This window comes from Acipenser ruthenus, chromosome 11, assembly GCF_902713425.1.
Source record: "Acipenser ruthenus chromosome 11, fAciRut3.2 maternal haplotype, whole genome shotgun sequence".
In the NCBI taxonomy this organism is placed as follows: Eukaryota; Metazoa; Chordata; class Actinopteri; order Acipenseriformes; family Acipenseridae; genus Acipenser; species Acipenser ruthenus.
In genome coordinates this window covers 27,210,232-27,238,008 of record NC_081199.1, presented here as the reverse complement: position 1 = coordinate 27,238,008, position 27,777 = coordinate 27,210,232, and the positions used below count along the sequence as shown (strand labels likewise).

The 27,777-nt window shown below is 39.3% G+C and overlaps 1 protein-coding gene across 2 annotated transcripts; it reads right to left on the bottom strand.

The window, feature by feature from the left end:
- Positions 1–1,070: 1,070 nt before the first annotated feature.
- Positions 1,071–25,048, bottom strand: LOC117426229 (cytochrome P450 20A1-like). Of its 2 annotated transcripts, XM_034043618.3 has the most exons (13): positions 24,829–25,045; positions 23,915–23,964; positions 23,230–23,396; positions 22,718–22,863; positions 19,576–19,743; positions 17,845–17,923; positions 17,431–17,546; positions 12,529–12,583; positions 11,781–11,901; positions 10,994–11,105; positions 6,991–7,055; positions 6,169–6,258; positions 1,071–2,766 (listed from the first exon to the last, which is right to left on the bottom strand). In XM_034043618.3, exons 1-13 carry the CDS (start codon positions 24,898–24,900, stop codon positions 2,616–2,618), a joined length of 1,392 nt encoding a protein of 463 aa, XP_033899509.1. In that variant the 5' UTR covers positions 24,901–25,045; the 3' UTR covers positions 1,071–2,615. The 2 variants fall into 2 exon arrangements, with proteins under 2 accessions (XP_033899509.1, XP_058889553.1); XM_059033570.1 differs by lacking the exons at positions 1,071–2,766; positions 6,169–6,258; positions 6,991–7,055; ... (1 more) ...; positions 11,781–11,901; positions 12,529–12,583 and adding an exon at positions 15,295–16,240 and having other exon boundaries at positions 24,829–25,048.
- Between the last annotated feature and the right edge of the window lie 2,729 nt (positions 25,049–27,777).

Sequence of the window (27,777 nt, the reverse complement as noted above, 5' to 3'; positions counted from 1 at the left end):
AATTACATTCTAGGTTAACATTTAATCCATGTTTCCTAACAATATCAATATAGTGGGACGGAAATTTCAGTCAGTGGAGCTCTGGTACGGCATCTATGCAAACACAAAGGAGATGGGCAGCTGTGTGGAGTAGTGGTTAGGGTTCTGGACTCTTGACCGGAGGGTTGTGGGTTCAATCCCAGGTGGGGGACACTGCTGCTGTACCCTTGAGCAAGGTACTTTACCTAGATTGCTCCAGTAAAAACCCAACTGTATAAATTGGTAATTTTATGTAAAAATAATGTGTAAAAAATAATGTAATTGTATCTAAAAAATAATGTGATATCTTGTAACAATTGTAAGTCGCCCTGGATAAGGGCGTCTGCTAAGAAATAAATAATAATAATAATGTAGAACTGCAATGACCAGAGAAAGCATGATGCTCAGTAGTGGAATTTTCCATGTCACTTTGCTGTAGGTGTCCATTTGAGTGATGTCAAAATGCATCATCTAGGCATAAGGCAGTGTTGGTACAACAATATAAGCCCAGTATAAGGGTGACTAGGCTATTTGAACAACCAGGATATTCTGATTTACAAACCATCCAAAGCTGACATAATCTGAACTACAGAACAAGCCTCCCAGAAGACTGCCCTAGAACTCAACTCCTGGATTACACATGTAAACACCTGGCTACTCGGTGCCAGGATTGCGATGTGCTTTTGGTCACAACATTTTGTTTGCAGCCGTGCTTTGTCTATGTTTAGCCCACTGCGTACATTATTATAGGTTTAGCTTACAACGAGACTGTCCTTGTCCCTTGGAAAACAGTTTTACAAGAAAAAGCATCCTTTAAAATCTATAGAATAAAAAATAACGAACATAGTTTAAAATGATAACTAAGTTTCAGTTTGTTGATGTCACCAACAAATGTTGCCAATATGTTGGTGACCCGATACCATATCTTCAAGGGCCAGGTGCTTTGTTTTGCAACTTGGCCCTTTTTGGCAGATATACTAGAATCATGTTAGCTGGCAATTCGTGGTTTTACCAAAAATTTGGACTCAGCTAAAGTATTCATAAGAGCCAAATCCAGGTACAACACTTTATTCTTTTACAGTATTTGTACACATGTATTTTAAGGGATGTAACAAACATTTTAACAAACATATCATTAGACTTCAATATGTAGTCTGCTGTAGTAAATGTCCAATGGTGCACATCCTTTTCTCTTGTGGGGTTTACAACTAAATGCAGCAATAGATAGCTGCATAACTGTGTACAATTGTGCGAAACGACACTGCAATCAAACAGAATATTCCGCTATCTGATGTTCAACAACACAGAATCATATACATTAAATGGGATTGGTCCATTTCTTTCACTACTCCAATGCACTTTCTTTCCTCAGGCAAGACACATGGTTTATATTAATGCAAAGTCTTATTGAATTATTCTGTCGCTCTGAAGGCAATTGGTCTTTTAAAACGTGTGGTCTCACAATACTTCTGGTGCTTTGATTGACAGGACTGAACAGGAATGCGTTCAGTGGAATATAAGGAACACCCTAAAGTGATTATTTTTGCCTAAGCCTCTAAGACTATAACTACCATTCCACTGTTTCCCATGGAGACAAAATCCCCCAAAGAAGAAGGGAGTCATTTACACAAATGTTCAGAGTGGTAGCAGTTAAATGCATTTAAATGATTTCTGGATAGTGGGGGCTGCTATTAGACCTGCAGTAAGTTCTTTAGCAAGCCACTTACAACAAAGTGGGGGCTTACCAAGCCCATTGTTCAGAAATACTACAATTTTAAAATCACAGGATTTTTTTATTTTTATAAATCTTTGTTGGATTAACAATTCTTTTTTAGAAGTTCGCTCTGGAAGAACGTTTTACCTTGAGGGTGATGATTCTGTGTTAGTTCCATTGACAAGGTGGTAAAAATCAAGCTCACATTGTAGCTTTTCCTTTCAATGTCTTAACAAGCTCTGGCATGGGACTAATTAAGCTCACAGTAGAACCTGGAACTGCTATATATATTTAAACAGCCAACACTACTATAGGCAAGTAAAACAGGGTATTTTATGCTTTAAAAAATACAGAAGTAAAATGTTCATTTTTAACACATGCAAGAGAAAACATTATTTTTATTATTTTATTTTCAGTAATGATGGTCCCTGATTTTAAAGTGCGTAACACCACACCACTTGATTAGTTTAATTAATGTCTTGATTCCTATAAAAAATAAATTGAGATCCATCAGTCAAATACCTGGCAGGGTTTAATCTCAATCTGTTCAAAGACATGCTTTTTTGTCACTAACACACCAGGGTATAATTTACTGATCTAAACCATTGTGAATATAAATAACTGCCACTCTTTAACTCTACATGAATCTTTCTAGTGCCCCCCTCCCACCCCCACACACACTTATAAACATTACTGCAGTGCATACAATAAGAATACAGTAAAGGGAGAATTTTAAGGTGGCGGTATTAAGATTATCCACTGTTTAGATCATTAGAACAGACCCCAACAATGTTCCACAAAGGTGCCCTTCGAATCAGACTGACATCACAAAGAGATCTCCTCTGCACTGTCATAGCTCCCAGTTGGTCAGCCTGTACAGACTCTAGGTCCTCTTGCTCACTGTTACCCATGTTTCCTCCTTGGGTGACGAGACAAGCTCATATTTGGTCTCCACAGCTTGGTTCTCGACGTGGTGGAGCTTCAGTTTCCTCACAAGGGAGCTGAGCAGGACTGTGGCCACAGTGTAGGCAAACCTGAGAAGTGAAACGGGATTGATTCAGCCGACCATCAGGGGATTGAAATACTGCAATACTGCCATTTAGATAATTAAAGGAGGAATAATAATCAAGGATATAAAAATCATTCATCTTATAAAGCACATCAATCTTCACACAAGTATTGGTGGTAACGCTTTATATTGCGTGGCATATATTAATATTAAATAGATATGCAATTGCATATTAAATAAATGTTAAATTAATATTTAATAGATATGCAATTTATATTAAATTTACGTTCAATTATTCCATATTTTCAAGGGTAATATAAACGGACGTGATATGTAAATTACATTTTCAATCGACATTTGGTTAACATTTAGCAAGAATGCAGCTATTGCATATTTATTAAATATTCATTTAACATTCATTTAACATTAATTTAATATGCAATTGCATATCTATTTAATATTAATTTATTCCACGCAATATAAAGCTTTACCGTATTGGTTTTGTTGCTGATGTTTTTGTTTACCCCATTTACGCTCCCTAAATAATGCACAATCATCATGTTTTGAAAACAGGCTTGTGAATGGATTGATGGAATTGTTTAGGTAGTGTGAAGAGGGTATGTATTTTCCACTTTGATTTATTTTCCACATTATCTTTACTTTCTGTGATACATTGGAAACAACGTGTGGTTACCAGAAATGCAGTGAGCTGCAGGATAAATGAAGGAAGAGGTAACAAAATGTTTTTTATTACACCTATAAATAGAGCCTTTATGAAGAACTAAGGGCATGAAAAACATTTTCTTTCCTGCTCTTCAACATTTTCTTCTCAACACCTGTCCTTACTGAGAGTGATGTACAACTGTCAGGTTTTGTTTGGTGACAGATAAGAGTGGCTGCTGAGAATGATAGTCTTTAAAAACATATATATATATATATATATATATATATATATATATATATATATATAGTGCCTTGCAAAAGTATTCAGACCCCTGACCAATTCTCTCATATCACTGAATTACAAATGGTACATTGAAATTTCGTTCCATTTCATATTTTATTTTAAAACACTGAAACTCAAAATCAATTATTGTAAGGTGACATTGGTTTTATGTTGGGAAAAATAAAAAACTGAAATATCTTGCTTGCAAAAGTATTCAACCCCTGTGCTGTGGAAGCTCCCAGTTTACACCAATGAAAGAAATGGCCCTAACGAGGACACAATTACCTTACCATTGGCCTCCACCTATGAACCATTTTTGCTGTCACATTTTCTGGATAAAAACCCCACTGTTGAAGGATCATTGGTCAAGCTGTGAATCTGAAGGAAAATGAAGACCAAAGAGCATTCTACAGAAGTTTGAGATAAAGTAATACAAATGCATAGATTAGGGAAAGGGTACAAAATAATATCCAAGTGTTTGGATATCCCAGTGAGCACAGTTGGATCAATAATCAGCAAGTGGAAGCTGCATCACACCACCCAGGCACTGCCAAGAAAAGGCCGTCTCTCAAAACTCAGTGCTCAAGCAAGGAGGAGACTTGTGAGAGAAGCCACAGAGAGGCCAACACTCACTTTGAAGGAGCTACAGAGTTCAGTGGCTGGGAGTGGAGTAATGGTGCACCAGTCAACCATATCAAGAGCTCTGCATAACACTGGCCTGTATGGGAGGGTGGCAAGAAAAAAGCCGTTACTCAAAGAGTACCATCTACAAGCACGTCTGGAGTTTGCCAGAAAGCATGAGCGTGACCCAGCTGCGATGTGGGAAAAGGTTTTGTGGTCAGATGAGACCAAGATAGAGCTTTTTGGCCAAAACTCAAAGCGCTATGTGTGGCGCAAACCTAACACTGCCCATGCCTCAAGACACACCATCCCTACAGTGAAGTATGGTGGTGGCAGCATCATGCTGTGGGGATGCTTCTCGTCAGCAGGGACTGGGCATCTTGTTAAAATTGAAGGAAGAATGGATGGAGCAAAATACAGGGAAATACTGCAAGAGAACCTGCTTCAGTCCGCTAAAAAACTGAAGCTTGGGAGGAAATTCACCTTTCAGCAAGACAATGATCCCAAGCACAAAGCCAAAGCAACATTGGAGTGGCTCAAGAACAAAAAGGTGAATGTCCTACAGTGGCCCAGTCAAAGTCCGGATCTCAATCCCATTGAGAATCTGTGGCACTATTTGAAAATTGCGGTCCACAGGCGTCGTCCAACCAACCTGAACAACCTGGAGCAAATCTGCCAAGAAGAATGGGCCAAAATCACTCCGACACTGTGTGCAAAGCTGGTACCTACTTACCCCAAAAGACTTAAAGCTGTTATTGCAGCGAAAGGTGGCTCTACCAAATATTAATGTGTGGGGGTTGAATACTTATGCAAGCAAGATATTTCAGTTTTTTTTATTTTTCTTAAAAATATTATCCAAAATAAAACCAATGTCACCTTACAATAATTGATTTTGAGTTTCAGTGTTTTAAAATAAAATATCAAACAGAACGAAATTTCAATGTACCATATTACTGTAATTCAGTAATATGAGAGAATTGGTCAGGGGGCTGAATACTTTTGCAAGGCACTGTATATATTTTTAAAATAAAAAATATTCAATTTATGCTCAAATCGAGGTAGGCAATGATGTGAGGCAGACATGCATGAAATGATGACACTTCTATCTGCAATGTCAAAATGTAGCAGTTCCAAAAAAAAAAATAATAATAAATACTTTCTGAAATTACCCCTGCAGGGGGCATAAACTAAATCTATCTTCTGCCAAGTCCAGTTACTCAAGACAGCAGTGTTCTTCTGAATGCTTTTATAATAACTACATCAGTATCACTATAAAATACCTCATAAGCTTGGCTTTTGAACATATGCCTGCAGAAAATCATGCTGATATTTCCAGTGGGCAGCTGCGATTTTAAAAGGGAACCAATTATTGTAAAAGGTAGAAGAGATGTCCCCTCCTTCAGAAAAGGTTTGCTTACATCTGATATTTATAGGCAGGCAGTAGCAGCGCAAGATGCTTTTCATCTCTCTGCATTTAGAAAAGCAACCTATTTCAATTACTTCCATCTATTTTAATATTTGAGGTTTTTATTTCCACAGGCAAATTACTGGTACTCCTATAATACAGATAACTAATATATACTAATGATGCTTCTGCTATTGGGTTTGTTTGATCTCCTGGAAATGCAGAAACACACAAATGGCTGAAAATGTAATGCAATATTCATGACCCGCACTGTAGCAACTTTTATTAATAGCACAGCTTTCTCAATCCTACTGAATTCCTCCTAGTGGTTTTTTTTTTCACTAGCACTTTAAACTAATCTATTCTCCTTTTTCAGCACATTTAACAGATCATGCCATACAAAGCTCAGAGTCGACCCATGCTAGTATCTGCAGGTGATACAAAGCTGCCTTTACCTCAGCTCAGGACACTCCTGGCTTCCTGAGACCCCGAGCAGTGACAGATTTCTCCTGGCAGATTCTTCATTAAATCTGTCCGGATCAAACCTGCAAAGCAGAGATAAGGAACCAGTCTGAATGTCAGTGATAACAAGAGATGCCGATGTGCTTCTCTTCAATTGTGAACAAGGTTAGACAGGACCTGCACTTCACAAAGCCATCCTGAGTCAGCAGGGCTCTCACTCTGACGATTGGAGCTGATGCAGAGTGTCCTGAAGGTTGAATCAGCAGTTAGCCTGTGAAATTTTAAACAACTGGGACCTGGCACAGAAGTTATGATGTGTCACAACAACTTAAAGTCGTTTTTAAACCCCTTACCACTGACATTTTTGCCCAAAGAGGGTACATTGAGTTCCTTGCAGCTAATCAAAGTGCTTGAGTCACTGACATTCTATTACAGCTCATGTTCTAAATTAAAGATGATTTATAATGGTCCATCTTCTTACTTAGAAGGTAAGGAAATTATGGGGTTTGGCTCCTGGTGTTTCACAGTTAGTGCTTTAGCTTGAAATCAGTTGTATTGCACTGTTACCTGTGGAGTTTCAATCTAGATTGAGGGTGTCTCACAACTACTATCATTAAAAAAAACTGCCATTGGAGGAGGGGTGGGGGTTAAATTAGATACAGACAAAAATGAAAAGGTGTGGAACATATGATTAAGTAATCCTGTTTAAGCATGTAGAAAGAGAACATTCTGAAGTCCTATTTCTTTTGGTCAAATTTGCTGTACACATAATTTGCATAATGAAGTTAGAAAACAAAGTATTGCATCTCACAAACCTGTATGGTAAGGGCCATGCTGTGTTGTCCTGAAGAACCACACCAAGGGCATATATAACCAGTGTCTGAAAAAGAACCAACAGCATCATTTTAAGTACTGACTGAAACCAGCTCTGTGGGGCATCCGCTCCACAACAGAAAACCACAGCTACAACTGGTAACAGTGGCTAGTTACTAAAAATGGATGTGTTGTGTGTGATAAGTTTCACTTTCTATTTTTGCTTAATAGACAGTGTAAAAATACACCTTGGAGAGGATTTATATTTTTCTTTTTAGAATCTACCAAAACATCAATTCCACATTTAGGCTACCCCACAAAGCAAAGAACACTTATTTAGCAGATTGAACAGCAGAATCCTAGATTTAAAGTAAATGGAAGATTTCACTCTTTCCTTCGCTGTCATTTTGGATCAAACTGTTCTGTGGTTTGCCGTTAAATGCAAATGTTTTCCCGAATACATTTTGCTGAATAAAGGAATGCAGAATCTTACTGATACAATCGTTTAGAACCTAATTTAAACAAACATGTTAAGGGTTCATGATGACCTGAGTTGGGATCGATATTACAGAACAAACTCAAAACAAACAGCAGCAATTAAAAATGTAATATTAAGTAACTTACCCCCGGATCAATGAACTGAGCCCCTGTATAATTTAATTTACAACTCGCTGAATAGAACTAATTAAAGTTTAAATATTCCCCTAGGGTGATAAATAGACCAAATATTCACTCTGGAGCAGTTTATAGACAGCTGTTCTGTGGGTTTGAAGAAACACGACTCAATCAAGTTAACCCATTAAATCTAATGCAAATCAATGCAGTGGCAGCCTCACTGTAATCACTGTAATGTATTATAAAAAGCTGCCTTATCACCAGCACCACTGAAGCTGTTTCCACCAGGTTATAAATAGCAAAAACATGATGACACTTTAAAAGGTGTTTCTGTTTTTGGTTAAATGAATTAGGTGTAGAGTGCAGTCATATGAATTTATTTTATTTATTATTTAATGCATTTATACAGCGATTTTTATACAAAAGTATCGCAAAGCACTGTGCAGTATATATAGCAGAAAAAAAGAACAAATCACAATACATTTGTATAGCATGTCACACATACAACTGCCACAATCAGACCACTTAAATAACATATTTAAATAACAGTATACACATAATACAAAAGCAGCAATTTTAAAGTTACATTAAAACCCACTAAGAAAGCCATTTTATAAAAGTGTGTTTTTAGTCTTGACTTGAAAACTGTAACAGTCCCAGCTTCCCTGACAAACAAAGGCAGAGCATTACATAATTTAGGAGCTCTACAAGAAAAAGCCCTGCCTCCTGTGTTGCTTTTGTTGACCCTAGGAATAACCAGCAGCCCCGCATCCTGTGATCTCAGAGTGCAGTTTGGAAGATACAGGGTCAGTAACTCCTGCAAATAACTACGTGCTAATCCATTCAGGCCTTGTAAGTTAACAGCAAAATCTTAAAATCAATTCTATACTGCACAGGGAGCCAGTGTAAAAAGACTAAAATAGGGGTAATATGTTCACTTTTCCTAGTTTTAGTCAGAATTCTAGAAGCAGTATTCTGAACAAGCTGCAAGTGGGATACAACACATTTTGGGACACCAGAAAAAAGTAAATTACAATCATCAATTCTAGATGAAACAATGGCATGCATTAGTCTCTCGGCATCAGATACGGAAATAATTGGTCTAAGTTTGGCTATATTTCTCAAATGGTAAAAAAATACTTTGGTAACTTCTCTGATATGAGTCTCAAATGAGAGATCAGGATCAAAGATGACCCTCAAACTCTTAATTTCTAGTCTAAGTTTTGAAGAGAGATTGCAAGGGTCAAGCTCATGTAATCCCACATTTCCTTATAGTTGGTTCTGTGAGCCCACTAGCATAACCTCTGTTTTATTTGAATTCAACATTACAAAATTCTGTGACATCCAATGCTTGATGTCTGTAAGGCAAGTAGCTAATAACACCCAGGCAGAAGAAATTCCTGGCTTTAGGGACAAACATAGCTGAGGATCATCAACATGGAAGTTCACTCTGTGTCTGTGGATAACGTCACCTAACGGTAGCATATATAATGAAAACAATAAGGGACCTAGAATGGAGCCCTGTGGAACACCACAGACAACTTCCGATAATGCTGACATATCTCCCCAACAGAGATGAACTGAAACCTATCAGAAAGATAAGATTTGAACCAGGACAGGACAAGGCCAGACAGTCCTACTGTGCTTTCAAGACGATTCAGTAGGATGGAATGGTCTACAGTATCAAAGGCAGCAGATAGTTCTAGAAGAATTAAAACTGATGGAAAGCCAGAGTCAGAGCTTATCAGCAGATCACTCAACAAGAGCCGTCTCGGTGCGAAGTGCAGCATGAAAACCAGACTGAAACTTCTCGAATATACCATTAAGAGTTAGTCATTTTTGTAGAGCTTGCCTATATTTAACCAGGTGGCCCTTCCATGCGATGTAATGAACATGTTTAGATTCCCGTCATCTCTGTTCTAGTTTACGACCCTCATATTTCATCTTACGAGTTGTATCATTAAACCACGGTGAGCTTTTTTTAAAAGACACTCTCCGAGTTTTGATTTGTGCTACAGTATCTAAGATACCAGTCATGGTGATGTTGTAGGTATTAATCAGTTCATCTACTGATGAGGACTCAGAGAGTGCTAATGAGATCAATACATCAGAAAGCTTAACAGCAGTTAAATAATTAATTACCCAGGATTTAAATGTACGGTCCACAGTCTTTGTAGATACTGGCAGATTTACCTCAAAAAGAATGTCAAGATGATTAGAAATAGTAAATCTAGGGTTATGACGTTCTTAACAGCTAAACCACAAGAAATTACCAGATCTAAAGTATGGCCACGATTATGTGTAGGACCTTTGACATGCAGGATATAATCTACGGAATCTAGTAGCCTCAAAACTTCCAAGGAGTTAGAATCAGAATCAATGTCAACATAAAGGTTAAAATCACACAATAAAAGAATTCTATCATATTTGACTGTCAATATAGACAGCAGATCCCCAAATTCAGTCAGAAATAGAGGGTTTTTATCAATAAATAATTACAATATGAACAGGTAATGGACTGTTTAATGTCAATGTTAAAACTTCAAAAGATGAATAGCCTTCAATAATTTCCTGTTTGATTCTAAGTTCACTACGGAAAACAGTAGCAAGTCCGCCTCCCCGACCACTAGAGCGAGCTTTCTGGAAAAAAGAATAGTTAGGTGGAGAAGCCCCAAATCAGGGAAACACTGTCATTCGGTCCAAGCCAAGTTCAGTTAAAAAGAGAATATCAATGTTGTAATCCTGAATAAAATCACTAATTAACGGAGTCTTATTAGACAGAGACCTGACATGAAATAAACCTAGCTGTAAATTGGTCCAATCAACAGCATGTGACTGAGCAGGGTTAATAGGAATTTGATGAAGGTTATTGTAGCACACACCTCTGTGTTTACTCAGTGTGTAGTGGGCATGGCAGGATACTTTAACCTGAATTTTACATGCATCTTTAGATTCCCTCCCCTCCCCAGTTCCTAGTATCTATACAGTATATATTTTTAGTTAATACTGCTTCACATTTTTAGTCTTATCATCAAGATATACTTGATAACAAATCTAACTTTTTTTTCAATATGTACAAATAATTTGCTATAAAAAATAAAATAATAAAAAAATTACTTTCACATTTTTAAAACACACATAGCTGTTGTGGATCCTTTTGGGCAATGACCATTGCCTGCAAGTCTCCTAGCATGGAGACAATAAGAGTTTGGATTTTCCCCAAGCCTAGTCCACTTCCAAATCAAAGGATCATGCTTTTACCATCTAGTAAGTTTGTTTGTAACAAACAGTCACATTTAGGTGATAACAAAGTGATCACCAACTGGAAATGTGATGCCTTATCGAAGTCCACCACTAAATTAATTAGCAATACAAATATGCTTCAAGTACCTCTTTAGGAATGACGTGCTGGTCCACTTTGCCTTCTAGCTCCTGAAGACGAGCTGCCACTGGGGTGAGCTTAGCAGTCCGCACTGTCTCATTGAGGACCTGTCGGCAGTACCTGCAATTCAAGACAATTTGCATGTTTTCTAACTTTTCCAGATAAGCAATTTTTTGAAAAGTGCCAGAGCCAATGCTCCCTGGGGAATCCCCAGCAAAGACCAGCAACTAGGCACAGTCGGGATGCAAACCTGTGCACCCCTGACTGTCTAACTCAGCCTGCACACTATGCAAACATACCTTTACCAGGAGAGTAACTTGGGGACCACATCAGAGTTATCTAGCTAGATTGTGGAATATTACTTGAATAAGAGTGTTTGCTGGAGCACAAAACTAGCTACATTCAAGAAAATACCAGTTCTCATTTGAGACTGATGTGGCTTGCATAACAGCTGGGGATTTCATGCATTGTCTTTCCTCCCTTGTTCCACAAGCTGGAATGAAACACAAATTGCCAAGGAATCACAGCAAGCAGTGCATGACTTCATATGAAATTAAACACCTCAATTTTATAAATGCAGAATCTCAGGAGAAAACCTCAGAGCAATGTATTCAGATAAACAGAATTTAAAACAACACATCCTCAGGAGGAAAGCGTGATTTGACAGGACAAATTAAAACATGGTTAGACCACTCTCACTCTCTCAATTAACAATTACTATACAATGAGTATAATTATAATTCAAGTTGTAGCATTCATTAGCTACAACATGAATAGTAGAACTGCTTAACTTACTTTAATTGTTCTATCTTGTCAAGAGAAATGGCACTCTTTCCCAGCACCTGGTTGAACTCTCTGTACAGCTTCTCCTGCACGTCTTCTGAATTTGACAGATAATAAACTGCCCAGCTGCACACTGCCAAATGAAAAGGAAAGGGCAGGGGTAAGAACTAGAGAGCGGTTTTGAAAAGGAGACATTTGAGCTAGCTCTCTTGCTGCCATGCAAGGCAAACTGATGTCTAATCTGAAAAGGCCATTGAATAAATGCAAAACAATGAACTAGTTTATTCACGGGAGACCAGCATGCTTCATAAGACTCACGATAGTCAGCTGTACTTCTGTTCTCCAGACATTCAGATTTTGTGCTTGTTTGTCTGTCTGGCTGGCTGGCTTAAGGTAAAACTTATAGGAAACTAAGAGGTCTATTGATCTGCTTGCATAAACCACACCTGTATTTACAAGTTCTGCTGTTTTTAATTTTCGTGTTGTCACTGCATTACACTGCGTTTGTTCTGAGAGCTTGAGTTGCTTGATTTCTTAACATCAAACTCTCAAAAACAAAAAAAAAAGTATATGTCACAGAAGGGTAGTTTTTGGTTTGATACGTGACTTGAACTTTAAGATGGAGGTTTTTAAATTGCGTGAAATAACATCTGCGGCAGATGTAGCAGCAACATAACATAACAGAAAAGGCAGAAAGCACTCTCAGGAGCCCTGTGAAACTGAAAAATTCCAAAAGCTAGTTGTTAAACAGTATACTCACAATTGGCAGCTATCACACAGCCAGCCAGGGAGAAAATCATACTGTCCTCCAACACCTACGCCAGAAATTATGCAAAACATTAATATATATTTTTTATTCATTTTTAGGTTGTTTTCCCCTGAACCCCAGCTTGTGATGTTTCTTAACCTGGTAATCTTGCCCTCAATACCATCAGCTGTCACTGTGATGATGATCTTGTGACTTAAGGTATACTTTAGCTCTAACCACTTCAACTGATCTTGGGGTCACATCCATACTTAGTTCTGTAGCTGTACCATTATCTCCTCTAATGGGAATTTGGATTGACAAACACATGTTGACAGAAATCACAATATAGAAAGACATGGAAAATTGTTCCATCCATAATCAAGGCCTGTAGAAGTGTTAGGGGTTTGCAGCATTGGGGAGCGAGACTCGCCAAAGGTGCCTGTGGATGGGCTTACTGGGAGAGCACAAGAGTAAAACCAGGGGAGATCCACTCAAGGTACAGGTACGTGATATTTTGCTTGAAAACACACAGCGACTCCACACCAGTTTTCATCAAGTGGATTAGCTATAACAGCTGATTTCTGTACATAACAGGAGAAAGCAATTAAGCAGGGATGATGCTGAATCTAACAGACCTTATACTGCAATAGGTTTAACCCACCCCCACTCTCCCTGCCTCCTTTAGAAATACAATATAATTTTTTTATTTTGGTCTTCACCATCAAGGTCCAGAAGTTATATTTATGTCAGCCTTCTCCTTCCGGGGAGCTGGGGTTTGGTGTGCTAAGAAGGCGAGGGGAAAGGTCAGGGAAGGGTTGTAATGCCATAGTTGATTTCAGTCAGTCAGTAATGTGTTGGGATACAGAACGTTAGCCAAAACAGGAAGATTTCTACATCTGCAATATGTAACTCACATTTGAGGAAAGAATGGATTAATTAGAAAACACAACCAGAACTGACACCGACTGATACATCACAACATCATACTTTAAAAACAAAACCATGAAATGTCATTTCTCTTGTCTATCTCGTTTTAAGAGTAAAAATGAAGATACTGAGATGGATTTACCTTGACTGGGGTGTTAAAACCAACAAGTTTAAGACTAACAGCAGATCTGCAGTGGATAAATTTAAAGCTCCTACTGTGCAAAAAAACAATTAATATAGCTGAGCACCAATTTAGTCCATCATCACTTTTTTGTCTTCAACAAGCACCCTGAGTTCTGTCAGAAATGTGGATAACAAGATAAAGGTATTTTTATATTCTTTTCAACATCTTATGAAGATGAAGCTCGGATTTCAACTAAATAAATATTTAATTTGGTATAATAAAAACTAAATTCATGAAGGTCTTTAAAACAGATTCAAACCCTCAATCAGATCCTTGCAGATAAAAAATGACATTTTCAACCAAAAAAAACCCATCAATCTACATTTCCTTTGAAGATATCCAATGGGGAATCATACATGAAGTTCTTCCCTACTCCTATAGGTCAACCTGCCAGTCAAGGTACAGTAAAGATGATGGCACTTCCATAAACTCCCAGAATAAAGCACTTTTTAAAAGTCCTTTGAAAGAGACTTTTTTCCCCTTTGAGCCTAGAAAACAAAATCAAGTTGTATTACACTATTTTGGTGCCCTATTATTACTGACAATTTAATAGAAATGGGAGGCTAAGCTACAATAGGGACTGACATTTACCTGGTAAAAGCTTTTATTGTCAGCAAACAGGTTTGTACAGAATGCAATGCATTATGACAGACTTTTTCAAAGTGTTTTTCTACCTAATAGTGTTTGCTGCAAATGTCCACGCCTTTGTTTATAATTGGCCTGACTTTGTCTTCCCCTATGGGAGGCTAGTACTGTATGTTCACAGTGTCAGGACTGGGCTCTATCCAGTGGGCTTCATTTTCTCCAGGGGGCTCCCAACACTACTGCAATAACACAGTATGTGTGCTTGCATGATAGGACAGGGAATGGTTTGAGAGGACTAGAGTGATAGTCCTGAATAGAGTGATATTTACTGCATTTGCCCAATGTTCTTTGGAGTTCCCATTATCCCAAGCAAACATACATTCAGAGGAACTCAATAGGGCACAGAAGTGTCTACAATAATATTACTTAAAAAAACACCTCTTACTGTACACCTTTTCCATGACTTGCGGCTCTTCCATAATCAAGTATGAGACTTTCATGGTGAATAGCACTGCATTCAGCTGAGATCAGATTCATTCATTATTATTATTTGTTTATTTAGCAGACGCCTTTATCCAAGGCGACTTACAGCGACTAGGGTGTGTGAACTATGCATCAGCTGCTGAGTCACTTACAACCACGTCTCACCCGAAAGACGGAGCACAAGGAGGTTAAGTGACTTGCTCAGGGTCACACAATGAGTCAGTGGCTGAGGTGGGATTTGAACCGGGGACCACCTGGTTACAAGCCCTTTTCTTTAACCACTGGACCACACAGCCTCCTATTAACAATATCCTTAAAATCGGAAGGATTTTCTCTACAATTTCAATCTCTGACAGGGCCCCCCAAACTGTTACAGCTGATCCTTAACTACAAAAAGAAAAACTTGAACTGAAAACTTGCACAGAAGTTTCAAAGCTATATATCTTCCCAACTGGCACAATTACGGTTGAACCATTTGCTTACTAGGCTGTGGGAAATATTGTTTTTCTAGTTCTGACCACGGCCACCTTAATGTGTTACTGCAGCTGTGGAAGCTTGCTGTGAGATTTCTCCTGTGGCTATGTCCAATCAGAACACTGTTTTATTATTATTATTATTATTATTTATTTCTTAGCAGACGCCCTTATCCAGGGCGACTTACAATCGCAAGCAAATACAAATACATTCAAGTGTTACAATATAAGTCATACAATAAGAACAAGAAATACAATAATTCTCAAGTGTGACAAACCACAATTCAATAATACAGCAGATAATAGTGAAAGTTACATCAGGATATGATTAAGTAGTGATAGTTACATCAGGATATGATTAAGTACAAAATACTACAGATTAAACACTTGGGAGATTACAATATTCTGAGGTACAGGATTAAATGCAGTAAAATAGGGGGCAGATAAGAGCAAAATAAAGCATATTTAAATGAAGGGTGATAGTGTCCCAGGATACAACAGAGGAGTTCTACAGGTGCTGTTTGAAGAGGTGAGTCTTAAGGAGGCGCCGGAATGTGGTCAGGGACTGGGCAGTCCTGACATCTGTAGGAAGGTCGTTCCACCACTGCGGAGCAAGGGTGGAGAAGGAGCGGGCTCGGGAGGCAGGGGAGCGTAGCGGAGGTAGAGCCAGTCTTCTAGTGCAGGCGGAGCGGAGAGGTCGAGTGGGGGTGTAGGGAGAGATGAGGGTCTGGAGGTAGCTGGGTGCAGTCTGATCAAGGCATCTGTAGGCTAGTACAAGAGTCTTGAACTGGATGCGAGCGGTGATCGGGAGCCAGTGGAGCGAGCGGAGTAGTGGAGTAGCGTGGGCGAAGCGAGGTAGAGAGAACACCAGGCGAGCAGCAGAGTTCTGGATGAGCTGGAGCGGACGGGTGGCGGACGCAGGGAGGCCAGCCAGGAGGGAGTTGCAGTAGTCTAGGCGGGAGAGTACCAGGGCCTGGACCAGGAGCTGGGTAGCATAGTTGGTGAGGAAGGGTCGGATTCTTCGGATGTTGCTCAGGAAGAATCTGCAAGTGCGTGCCAGAGTGGAGATGTGCTGGGAATAAGAGAGGCAGGGGTCCAGGATGACTCCAAGGTTTTTAGCTGAGGAAGAGGGAGAGAGTGTGGTAGATTCCAGAGGAACAGAGATAGAGAGATCAGAGGAGGGGGAGGAGGAGGGAAAGAAAAGGAGGTCAGATTTAGAGAGGTTGAGTTTGAGGTGATGCGAGTGCATCCAGGAGGAAATAGCAGACAGACAGGTAGAGATACGGGAGGAGATGGTGGAGTCAGAGGTGGGGAAGGAGAGGAAAATCTGAGCATCATCAGCATAGAAATGGTATGAGAAACCATAGGATGCGATGAGGGGGCCCAGGGAGCGGGTGTAGAGAGAGAACAGGAGAGGACCCAAGACTGACCCTTGGGGGACTCCAGTCAAGAGAGGGTGAGGTGTGGAGGTTGCTCCACGCCAGGTTACCTGGTAAGTGCGGTTGGAGAGGTAGGAGGAGAACCAGGCCAGAGCAGTGCCAGAGATCCCCAGGTCAGCAAGAGATGATAGTAGAATAGAGTGATCAACAGTGTCAAAGGCAGCAGAGAGGTCGAGGAGAATTAGGACAGAGGAGAGAGAGGCAGCTCGGGCACACTTAAGTGAGTTGGTGACAGACAGAAGGGCGGTTTCAGTGGAGTGAGCAGAGCGGAAGCCAGATTGGAGAGGGTCAAGCAGAGAGTGGTTGGACAGGAAAGCAGAGAGCTGGCGGTGTACAGTCCGCTCGAGGGTTTTGGAGAGGAAGGGTAGGAGGGAGACAGGACGGTAGCTCTGGAGGGAGGTGGGGTCGAGGGTAGGTTTTTTGAGGAGGGGAGTGATCGAGGCTTTTTTGAAGGCAGAGGGGAAGATGCCAGAAAGTAGAGAGGTGTTGAGGAGGGAGGAGATGAAGGGGAGTAGAGCAGGAGCAGCAGCTTGAAAGAGGTGAGTGGGGAGGGGGTCCAAGGCACATGTGGTGGGTTTGTGACCCTGGAGCAGGGAGGAGAGGTCAGAGTCTGAGAGGGGCAAGAAGGTGGAGAGGGAGGGCGAGTTAGTAGGGGATGTAGTGGGTGTAGGGGTTGGAGCAGGAGGGGGTGCGGGGGAGGGAGAGGTGTATACCTGTTCTCAGGGCAATGCTATTGTGCTGACAGTATTAAATCCAGTAAAACAACAGGCACCAAGCATATCAATCTATATTTATAGAAGTACATAAAAAAGAAGATTTGTACCTGTTTTTCGCTCAGATTTCCCTGAAGTAAGGTATCGATGAATGCATGCTGGCTGAAGCTCTTTCCTCGCCTTTCTTTTGCAACTTTCTTCAGCACCGATTCCATTTCAGTGAGTGCTGAGAAAAACATCCATAATAACACTGTGTTAGAACCCTTTACTACAAAGAGCGCAAAAACACAATGCTTCTTTCAAGTCACGTGATGTCACGTTGTTGCATTGATTACATACAAAAAACAAAGCTCCCCCAACATGTCTGTGTCCATGGAATTCTTCGCTCTGGCACAGTAAGAGCATGGTGTACAGACAATAATGTTCAGGTACTGCCTGGGCTCGTCCAGTCACACCATGGTGAAGTGCCCTGGAGTGATGCGAATCCCAAAAGCTTCACTGCAGTTTACAAAGCTTTAACCTACCATCCTCGTAGTGCTTTTTCCTGGTAGAGCTTTTCTCAAGGGATCCATCCAAAAAGCCTTTCCCAATCTCTGACCAAATCTGCAACGAAAAAAGCTTAATATTAGGCTTAAGAGTAACTGTAACTCAACTGGGAGTATACTGTAACTCATCATGTTCCCAGTCAAAATAATAATAATAATAATAATAATAGAGGGCCAGGGAATTTCCAGGGGAATAATTACTCTGGTTATGCCATTCTAAGCTGTTTTAAGTAAAAAAATAAAACAAAACACAATAAAATAAACTGTTATAACTTTGTTCGGTGTTTGTGCTGTAGCGGGTATTTCTAGATAATGAATAGTCTGTGTGTTGACGATTATTGTCATTTTGATCAAATTAGGGAATATAAGCAATATTATTGCTTACCAGAACATGTTGCTATTTTGCAGGCAATCAGGCAACATCAAATTAGCTCCTATAGCTTCTAACAGATCCATTTGGAGCAGGTGAGAGACAGACTAATTACTGTCTACCAGTAGAGAGACAAAAGAAAGTCAACCAACAGGCAGCCCCGACAGAAATACTAACAAAAGCCGACAGCACGGGTTCGATTGACAGCACAGGGATTTTGAATGTAAAGAGAATTGTTTCTGAATTGTAAGCTATCAATGACTAGTAAAATACCCAGTGCCGTAATACAGAAATATCTTAATAATTTGACGGGGTGTGGTCGGGTAGCTGAATGTTCAAGGCTGACTAGTGACAGGAATAGCCGACGCAGAAGATTGCAGTTCAGCGCTTCTTGCACACTTGTATTTTACAATTAAATAAACAAAATAAACAGTTAAACAAAACAGCACCCAAGCAAAAGCTATCTTGGTGCAAGACAGAGCACAACCTGCTGCTCTCAGTCCTTCTCTAAACTAGCTGAGCCCCAGAACAAAGGCTGGCTTCTCTTTTATACCTTGAGGCTGGGTCTAATTCACAATCTGTACAGTATAGCCATAGGTAGAAACTGTATAACCATTGTTGGGAACAGACTTTAAAGAGATCATTGAAAACAGAAGCAAATTACTTGTTTTTTCTATGTTCAATTTCTTCAGAAGCTTGATGAAAATCATAAACTTTGTTTATCTTATTACCGGTAGATTTGCAACACACAATACAAAGCTTGTTTTTTCTGTATTGCTTTATGGATGACAAAAAAAAATGCCATAGATTGATTTTTCCACAAATTGGATAACCTGTTCTGGTAGTTCTATTCTACTTAGTAGTAAAAACATAATAGCAAAAAAAAGAAATGTAATAATACTTTTAGACAAATGTTTTTAGAACACATAGTGACACTGATAAAGACTTATTGTTGACACGTTTGTCTAAATTGAATACCAACTTTCTTTCCAGTGCTACCGTAACATCTTATGGAAGTTATGAACTAAATATAATATACTTCAAACTCCTGCTCTCTCTCTCTCACATGGCAGTTTCATTTGTCACACAAATGGCATCCCTGACAAGTATTCCGCAATACATACTTTGGCAGATGGCTAATAGTAGGTGCTCACAAGTAATGGTCCTGTAGAACAGACTTCACCTTCCCATGTGGTTATTGAGGGTCATGTCTCCCATATAAAACAATCACCTTGCAGATACGCACTGAAGAGCAGTTCAGACTTCACCTGACACAGACAAACTTCAATAGGCAAGTGCACATACAGAACTTGTGTACACACAAACGTGTTCAGACTTACAGCATCATGATTTTTGCGAAACTGAATCACTTCTTGATCGTCCTCGAACCTGCTGCCCATCGCAGTCTGGGTAGCTGACTTCATAGCGAGGCCTAGCAGGTGCTGGCACAGGGGCACGTGCTGAGAGGCTGGGTAGGATTCCCACTTGGACAGCAGTTCATCAGCCAGCTGCAAAAGGAAGGGACAGCATGTTGCACTGTCCGACTGCTCGATGAATGGCCTGGTTAGTCACAGAGTCCAGCCTGGGTTGATAATTAGTATGTAGAGCACTGCGATTAGCTCTCATTACAGAGAAATGTACTGTACTGGTGAAAATAAGTGAGTCAAACAAGACCACACATTAGGACAACCTACAAAAGAGATTTTATCAAGTGCTCTGACACAATGTCTGTTAGGTAGCAAAAATAAATAAATAAGTGAGCAACAAACAGAATGCATTGGAACACCTTCAACTACAGAGGTAGAATTGATTCAATTACTAAAACAGCTTCAATTATCAAATGATCAAGAATTTACATTAAAAACTAGGGGTGTTCATCATGTATCAATGAATTGTGACACTTTGTTTACATTATATCATAAAGAAGTGTGTATCATTTGTATTGTGATACAAGACCAAAAACACAACCCAGCTTACTGTTGATCACTAAATAGTTCTTGAATGAAGAAAAAGTGTGTTTTATAGTTGCTATGGATACATACTCTCCCTATCTCCTTACATTTTTATCTTAACAAAATGGTGCATCATTAAATTACCATTTGATCTTATTATGCATCATACAAGTAGCCAATCAGGACAATCAGAAGTACTGTGATACATTTCGTATAGCAACCTGCATATTGTGATGTGTACTGTACAATGAGATTAGTGTATCGTTATACCCCTATTAAAAACCTCAGGATTCCGCCTGGCTCTGTCTAAAAGTATCACTTCTTCAGATGTTTAACACACACGTTTCAGGAGAATAAAATTACATTCAATGATAAACATACAGCAACTGAAACCAAACCTCAGCACCCATTTGTTGTATATCTTTTGCATTCAAAACAGTATATATTTCAGCTATCATCAACTCCAATGCAAATGATTTCTCAAGGCAGCAACACATTGCAATTGTCTTTAAATGTCACTCTCAGAAAGGTTGGACTGGCGCTGTATTTAGATGAAAACACTGGTCTGACCTGAACAGCCTTTCTGATGAAATGTCTCTGACAGTGGCAGGCACAAATGGGGATTTTCAATACAAATCAGACAACTCGAGCAGATAATGAGGGAAGCTGTATAATGCACAATACCGGCTATTTCTGGCATTGTATTGTCTGTGATGTATGCAACAAAAAAAAAATTCCATTATATATTCCTTAATATGTCCTTTGTATTTTGAATTTCTTCACTCTTTCAAATACCCTTAAAAGATTTTTTTTCCTCCATATCCTTTTTCTGTCATGTTTAATGCAAATTATGAAACTAATCTGCTTAATAAATCAGACAGATTTTTGAAAATCTTTACATGCATTCTTCTCATTTTATGAAGTGAAGACTACACACACTACATAATGAAGGGAAGGGAACACACGCCATTATATAGCAGTTTGAGATATGCAAGGCTTTTGTTTGAACAGAATGAACAGGACATCTAATGGGCATTGAAATGGAAATGGAGTTCAGTGATGCTGCCTTGCTGTTTAACTGTGTGATTATACTGCATAGCAATATCAGATTATCAACAATAACAAGATTTTTGATTTTTTGGGGGTCTATATATGTAGCTAGCATATATATTGCAATGCAACAGTGTAAAAACCAGATTGGTTCAGCAGGTGTCTGCCTTGGATTGTGAAATGATATGAACAGCACAAGCTTAGCAGACTAATTGGAAACCACAGAGAATATATTACCCCAGAATAGCAGGTGTGCACAGGCTGAGTGATAGCTGGGTGAGAAATTGAATCAGCATTAGGAGCCAACAAGTAGGAATGAAGCTTTGTATGGTAGACAACAGTGTGCTGTCTCCTCCAGGCAGATTTTAAAACTGCTACTGCTTTTACACACTGTAGTTCCATGTCGTTTTCTTCTTGTATATTTTTTCTGTATTATACTACTTCCCTTATCTTAAATCTCCACGATCATAACAGCAATATAATGGGCAATAAACAGAGATGACCTGCATAGAAGTGGTCAGTTGGTACTTAATATGAATTGGCTGCAGCTCTATCAACTTTTATTCTGCCTACTTCCAGAACCCACCCCTCGATCAGGAATTGGGAGTCTACCACTGCTGCATTTTAGGACCTGGGTTACTGGATAATACCCTTTGATATTCTGTACACATCTTGGTATGAGAGATGTATGAAGGCCTTGCAAATTTATGAAAAGTTATTCATTTTTGGTTTACATTTATAAACATTTGCAGTTTTTAGATTTACGCGATGGTAGTATTTTATTTGTTTCATCCTAACATTAGGACCTTTGAAATGTTAAGTCACAGACCCCAATTTAACTCTACACCTTACCTAAAGTAACATTAGGTAGTCTAGGATTAGTGCTAATCAAAGTCTGTGGAGCCATGTGAGTGTTTGAAGGTAAGGATGAAAAAGTACCAGGTTCAAAAATATTATGTTTTATTTTCTGTTCTGCAACATAGATGTTGAGGACAGAATTAGTTCCTGGTGTTTGGTGCTATTTAAATCACACTTTCATACATACAGTAGGTGAGGTTAGTACTCCCCAAACACACTACTGCCATTGCAAACCTGCGAAGTTCTGTGTTAACATTCTTTAAATCCTTTTCCACAGTCAGGTACAGCACCAGCAGACACAAGAGCTTCTCCTCATTGCTCTGTGAGTGCAACTCACTTAAACACCCACTGCCATTCATTACTGGGCACTAAGTCTAAGACGAAACCAACAATCTCATTTCACCTCTGACCTGACCTGGATTTTAACCCTTACCTTCAGAGGTGAAAAACATGAGACACTAGTGATTTATCCCATCAGTGTCTGGTCCTGTATTTTTTGACTGAATCCACCACCACCTGGTTACATCCCTGCCTTTCTAGCAGTATAGCAGAGTTGAGTGGTGATAGCTCTGGCAGAACAAGGCAGTTTTGCCAGAGCAGTATTCCCTGTCTCTGTCTGTACCTTCAGAGTGAGAGAGAAGTTGCTCTCGATCGCTTTACTGACTCCCGTCTCATACAGCTTCTTCCGCATGTGACTTTCTGCTGCATCCCCGCTAAGCCCAGATTGGTATCCTAGCAACGACTTCAGCATCATTTCAAAGGTATCAGCTGTGGAGAAAAAGAAAAGATAAGCGTCAATCAGGAGAGCTCTCTGTCTCGTACCTTTTCTTTTTAACACAAACAGCTGGTTAAGTCATTTGCTGATGTTGCTGCATCAATAAACTAATATTGCATATTTTAAAACCACTGTGGAATGATGCAACACTACAGTGGCTAAAACGCTAACAATTTTGCTATATGTTGTGTGTGTCCATCAAATACATATTTATATGGTGCTTGGAAGTTTACAAATGAAAACAGCAGTCTACAATTAAAAAGAATACATATTTCTCTGACATTACTTTTATGGTCAGAGACTCAACTACTAGTTCTTATCATTCATATAGAACATCTGTTAATCATCATTTGACTCACAGGTCCTATTGGGGTTGATGTGCTGTTTGAGGAGGTCCATTGAGCCAAGACTGACAACCAGACGTCCTCCAAACCAAAAGGAGGCAGCAGACCCATATCGCTCATGCAGGTTTACCAAGAACTCATGAAGACTGCCTTTGTTCACAATGTCCGGGAGGTTTCCATCTCTGCACACACATACAGGGCCCCATTAAAACAGTGAAGCATTGGGAAGGAAATGTGACATGATTCAGCCATTACTTATACAGGATGTGTGGAGGGATATAGTGATGGTTTTATACAGACAGAAGCACACTCATTCTTAGGGGTGTGCAGAAATTGGGATTTCACATTTCCTTTAACCCTTTTATCAATCTTGTAATAATGTGGTCACAGCTCAGTTGGTCATTAGGCAATATGTGATGTGTTAAATAGGTGATGTAATTACAACACTAGCCAGGGAGGTGTTTTATAAAAAGAATCCCATTCAGAGGAATAACAGTTACAATATCTGGCCACTGGGATGCACTGTGCTAGAAGCAAAGAAGAAAAAATAAAGGTGAGAGTTAAACCACAATATTTTGGTGTTTCTGCACATCTCTGTATGTTACAGTATAATGCGTGCAAGGAAACTTGCATTTCCTTGTCTGCCTGCCCCACCAAATGCAACAAGAATGTTAAAATAACCCCTGCATTTCATACTTACTTTTCATCTGTTGGAGTAATTCCAGGAATGCCAGAAGCTTGTCTAGAAGCCTAAAAAAGAGAGAGGCTCATCGGACTGATGTCATCTGTCTCCCTTCCTAACTACAGTCAACCCTGCAAGTAATTTCAGCCAAGTGAACATCACCAGTGACCAGTTATTGTGACTGGCCTTGCTCTACTGCTGACTGGAGATTTAAGGCAAATATAACAATTAAAAAAACACACACACACATAATTTACTGTACTTGTGGGTCATGATAGTGACTTCATCATATTTGTTCCACGTTTTCCTTAGCTATGCTATATTGCAGTTCTAAATCATTTTCACAAAAAAAAAAAAAAAACAGGCGATGGGGTGGGGGGTACCGTGCAAAAACCGGACATCTGTGTTGCAAAAACACAATTAGCTCATCTGAAGAAGGTGAGCACTGCCCACTAAACTGAATTGCAGCTGAACAAGGTGAGCACTGCCCACTACACTGAACTGCAGCTGAACAAGGTGAGCACTGCCCACTACACTGAACTGCAGCTGAACAAGGTGAGCACTGCCCACTACACTGAATTGCAGCTGAACAAGGTGAGCACTGCCCATTACTACACTCAACTGCTGCTGCTGTGGCAATACTAATACTTCCAGGTGCAGAAGTTTCTTAAGAAAGGCTTAAATATGCAACTACATTTTAATAGACTGGGTGGGCGTAGAACAGTAAACTTGTACTTGGCAGTCTGTAGGCTAAATTATTTTCTCAGGAAATAACGTAATGAAAATAATGTCGACGACATGCATGTTTTATTTACAGTAGATTAAATAATGTTTTTGGCATGGACAAAATACAGACATCTAAGTTTTCAGTACTAGCACATAATGTCAATTTTGAATGTAGAAAAACAAACACGTCACTCTTATTTGCTTACCGGGTATAAATAGAGAACAGCGCTGACGAGGACAATTAGGAAAGTAACTGCAAATATTACAAAGTCCAGCATTTTTGGTTATTTTTTGCTTTTTACAAACAGTAACTGCATTAAGTGGTTGCCTGTAATGAATTGTCTTGTTCCTCACTTGCACCGCTGCCAACACCACGTCTACGAATCACTCCCTCCGTAATCGACAAACCGGACTGAGAGGAAGAAGACGATATTAATCAATCTCAGATGCAGCACAAAGAGCAGAGTACCAGACATCTATAGGTCGTAATGTCACAAAGGAGGAATTGGATTTAGAGGCTTAAAATATGTATTCATGATAGTCACAACGAAATATAATAAATATATGCTTTTCAAAAAGAAATTTAACAGAAAATATGTGAAACATTTTGGGATACATAACCACTTAAGAAAAGCCTTTTTTTTTTTTTAAATCACTTTCTAAAACGTGTAGCCAGAAGCTAAGAAACCCACACACAGGTGGTGCATGCACAAATAGTAATGGAAATAAAATATTCCTGTAATTTATATGGCAATTCAAATATGAACACATGTGACTGCATGTAGGTTTGTAAGACGGTACATTATAATTTATGAACACACATGCAAAATTATATGAATGTAATTTGATTGGTCACTGATTTGACACCCACATGCATTTTGGATAATCCTGATAGTATTGTTTCATATAAAGACTGCATTTAAAAAATGTTCAATGAATAATTATCTAATAAACCAGTGGAAGCTCCATAGAGGAGGCAAGAGAGGCAGTGCCTCCTCAAAATTTCAAAGTGAAATATATATATATATATATATATATATATATATATATATATATATATATATATATATATATATATATATTCAACATTCCTTTTCAAAAGTTTGTAAATGATAACTCCAGTGTTAGTCAACAAATCATTAAACTATTTAATTAGTTGTAACTGTGTAACGCATGTTTTACAGTTATAAAACTTGTTTGGGCTCTCCTCTGTACCACATACTACAACGTCTTTTTTCTATTTTAGTTTTTTTAAACTGGTAAACAGGCTGTCAATATGCCACCTGGAGGTTTTTGACGTCCAAAATGGCCGACAAGCTGCTGGCACGTGACTTGTGACATCAGGTGCAAATGATGAATACTCTGGAGGGAGTGATAACCTGTACTACAGTATAACGCTACACTACGTGCTTCAGTCGGAGGCCTTATTGCCACGTTTGATTTTTGCCTTTATTGATTTAATTGAGTTTTGTTTTCTTTTATGCACTAGTCTCTTTAATCACCCCAGTGAAAACGCCTACTCTAGGGAAGTCTGGCTGAGCTCGAGTGCCCCCCTACTGACTGTAATTGTGAAAAGATTTCTTGATGGAATTTAGCCTGTGGTATTTTGCTTATTTACTGGGTTTTTAACTATTTATTGTAATTTAATAAAAGCTTTGAACTATTACTTCTGTCCCAGCGTGCTGTTCATTTTAGCCACAGGACAACCTATCTAGCTATTGTTAATAGTTGCACGAGCGCACCTGACTCTATTCCGGACCTTACCGGATAACAAAGGTGGTGGCAGCGGTCACCCTACTCGGACCCCAACGTGGCATTCACACTGACTTAGGTGGGTTTGTTACAAAGGCTATGGCAGTAATAAATATCTACAATTTTGGCTAGAACTTACGTGAAATTGACGTTACGTGAATTGACGTGATCGTGAAAACCACGTGTGACTGGAGACATGAATGCATTCCCTATCTCTATTAAACACACATATACATACATACATACATACATACATACATACATACATACAAGGTATTCCATTGGTTTGTAATGTCCATGTGGATATTTTTTTTAAAACAAGTCCTGACAGTCCCACATTGTACTTTTTAAGTATTAGACGAAATATTTACAGAATACTTAAAAACTGCTGCTATAATCATGATTCATTTATTATTGATAGCGTTATCATTACATTATACCAAATCACGTTTTTTTATTTATAAAGAAGGTAACCTATACTGTGTCAGTCATTTTCCCTTGTATTTTCCCTTGTAAATAAAAACGTGATTTGGTATAGTTTAGTAACACTTTTTATTTATTTTCTTGGTGGTCTGGATTTGAACTGCCGATCCTTGGCACTAATGGTAGACACGCTGCAGTTTCGCTAAAGGAGAATCTCACCTATGGTAGTCAGTGTCTTTATGCACACATACAATGTGCTTAACCAGCCATCAGGGCTTGTTTATTACAAACACAAATGACACTTCAAACGTATTTATTTGTAGCCTACAATCATACATACTAAATCAATATAATAAAATAAATTCCCACCAATATAGATAGATGGCTTATCCCCGCCCCATCCAAAAAATAAATAGTCTGCCGCCAGCAGTGTATATGTAAAATGCTGGCAGATGTCGGTCAACGGCTTAATTTTCCACCTGAGATTGACACCACTAACCTTCGACCAGATATTGTCTTGTGATCTGAATCAGCATGCCTTGTTCACCTGGTAGAGTTAACAGTGCCATGGGAGGCTGCTGTAGCTGAGGTGTATGAGAGGAAGAAACTCCGGTATGATCAACTAGCCGCTGAAGCGGAACAGCGAGGATGGAGAGTCCAGGTTTACCCAGGGGAGGTGGGTTGTCGAGGATTTGTGGCACACTCTACAACCCGGTTTCTCAGAGACGTCGGATTCAGTGGCCAAGAGTTGCATTGCACAGTGAAGAACTTATCTGAAGCAGCAGAGAGGAGCAGCAACTGGCTGTGGTTGAGACGGAAAGATTCTGTCTGGGGATCTCAAGCACAATAGAAAGAGAGAAACGCTGATGTACAGGTAAGTAAGCTGGGTTGAGTAGAGTGGGGGACGGAGGGGGGTGATGCTGGGATGCCAGAATCACCATCGAGCCCTCTTGAGGTGTCGTGGGCTAGTCGACGAAACA

Excerpts from the sequence above, each read along its gene's own strand:
- LOC117426229 (XM_034043618.3), bottom strand. The coding sequence starts at position 24,900 with ATGCTGGACTTTGTAATATTTGCAGTTACTTTCCTAATTGTCCTCGTC. Across the intron at positions 23,397-23,914 it reads ATTACTCCAACAGATGAAAA|AGATGGAAACCTCCCGGACA; the intron begins GTAAGTATGAAA and ends ATGTGTGTGCAG. Across the intron at positions 11,902-12,528 it reads CTGTGTGATAGCTGCCAATT|TGTGCAGCTGGGCAGTTTAT; the intron begins GTGAGTATACTG and ends TTCATTTGGCAG.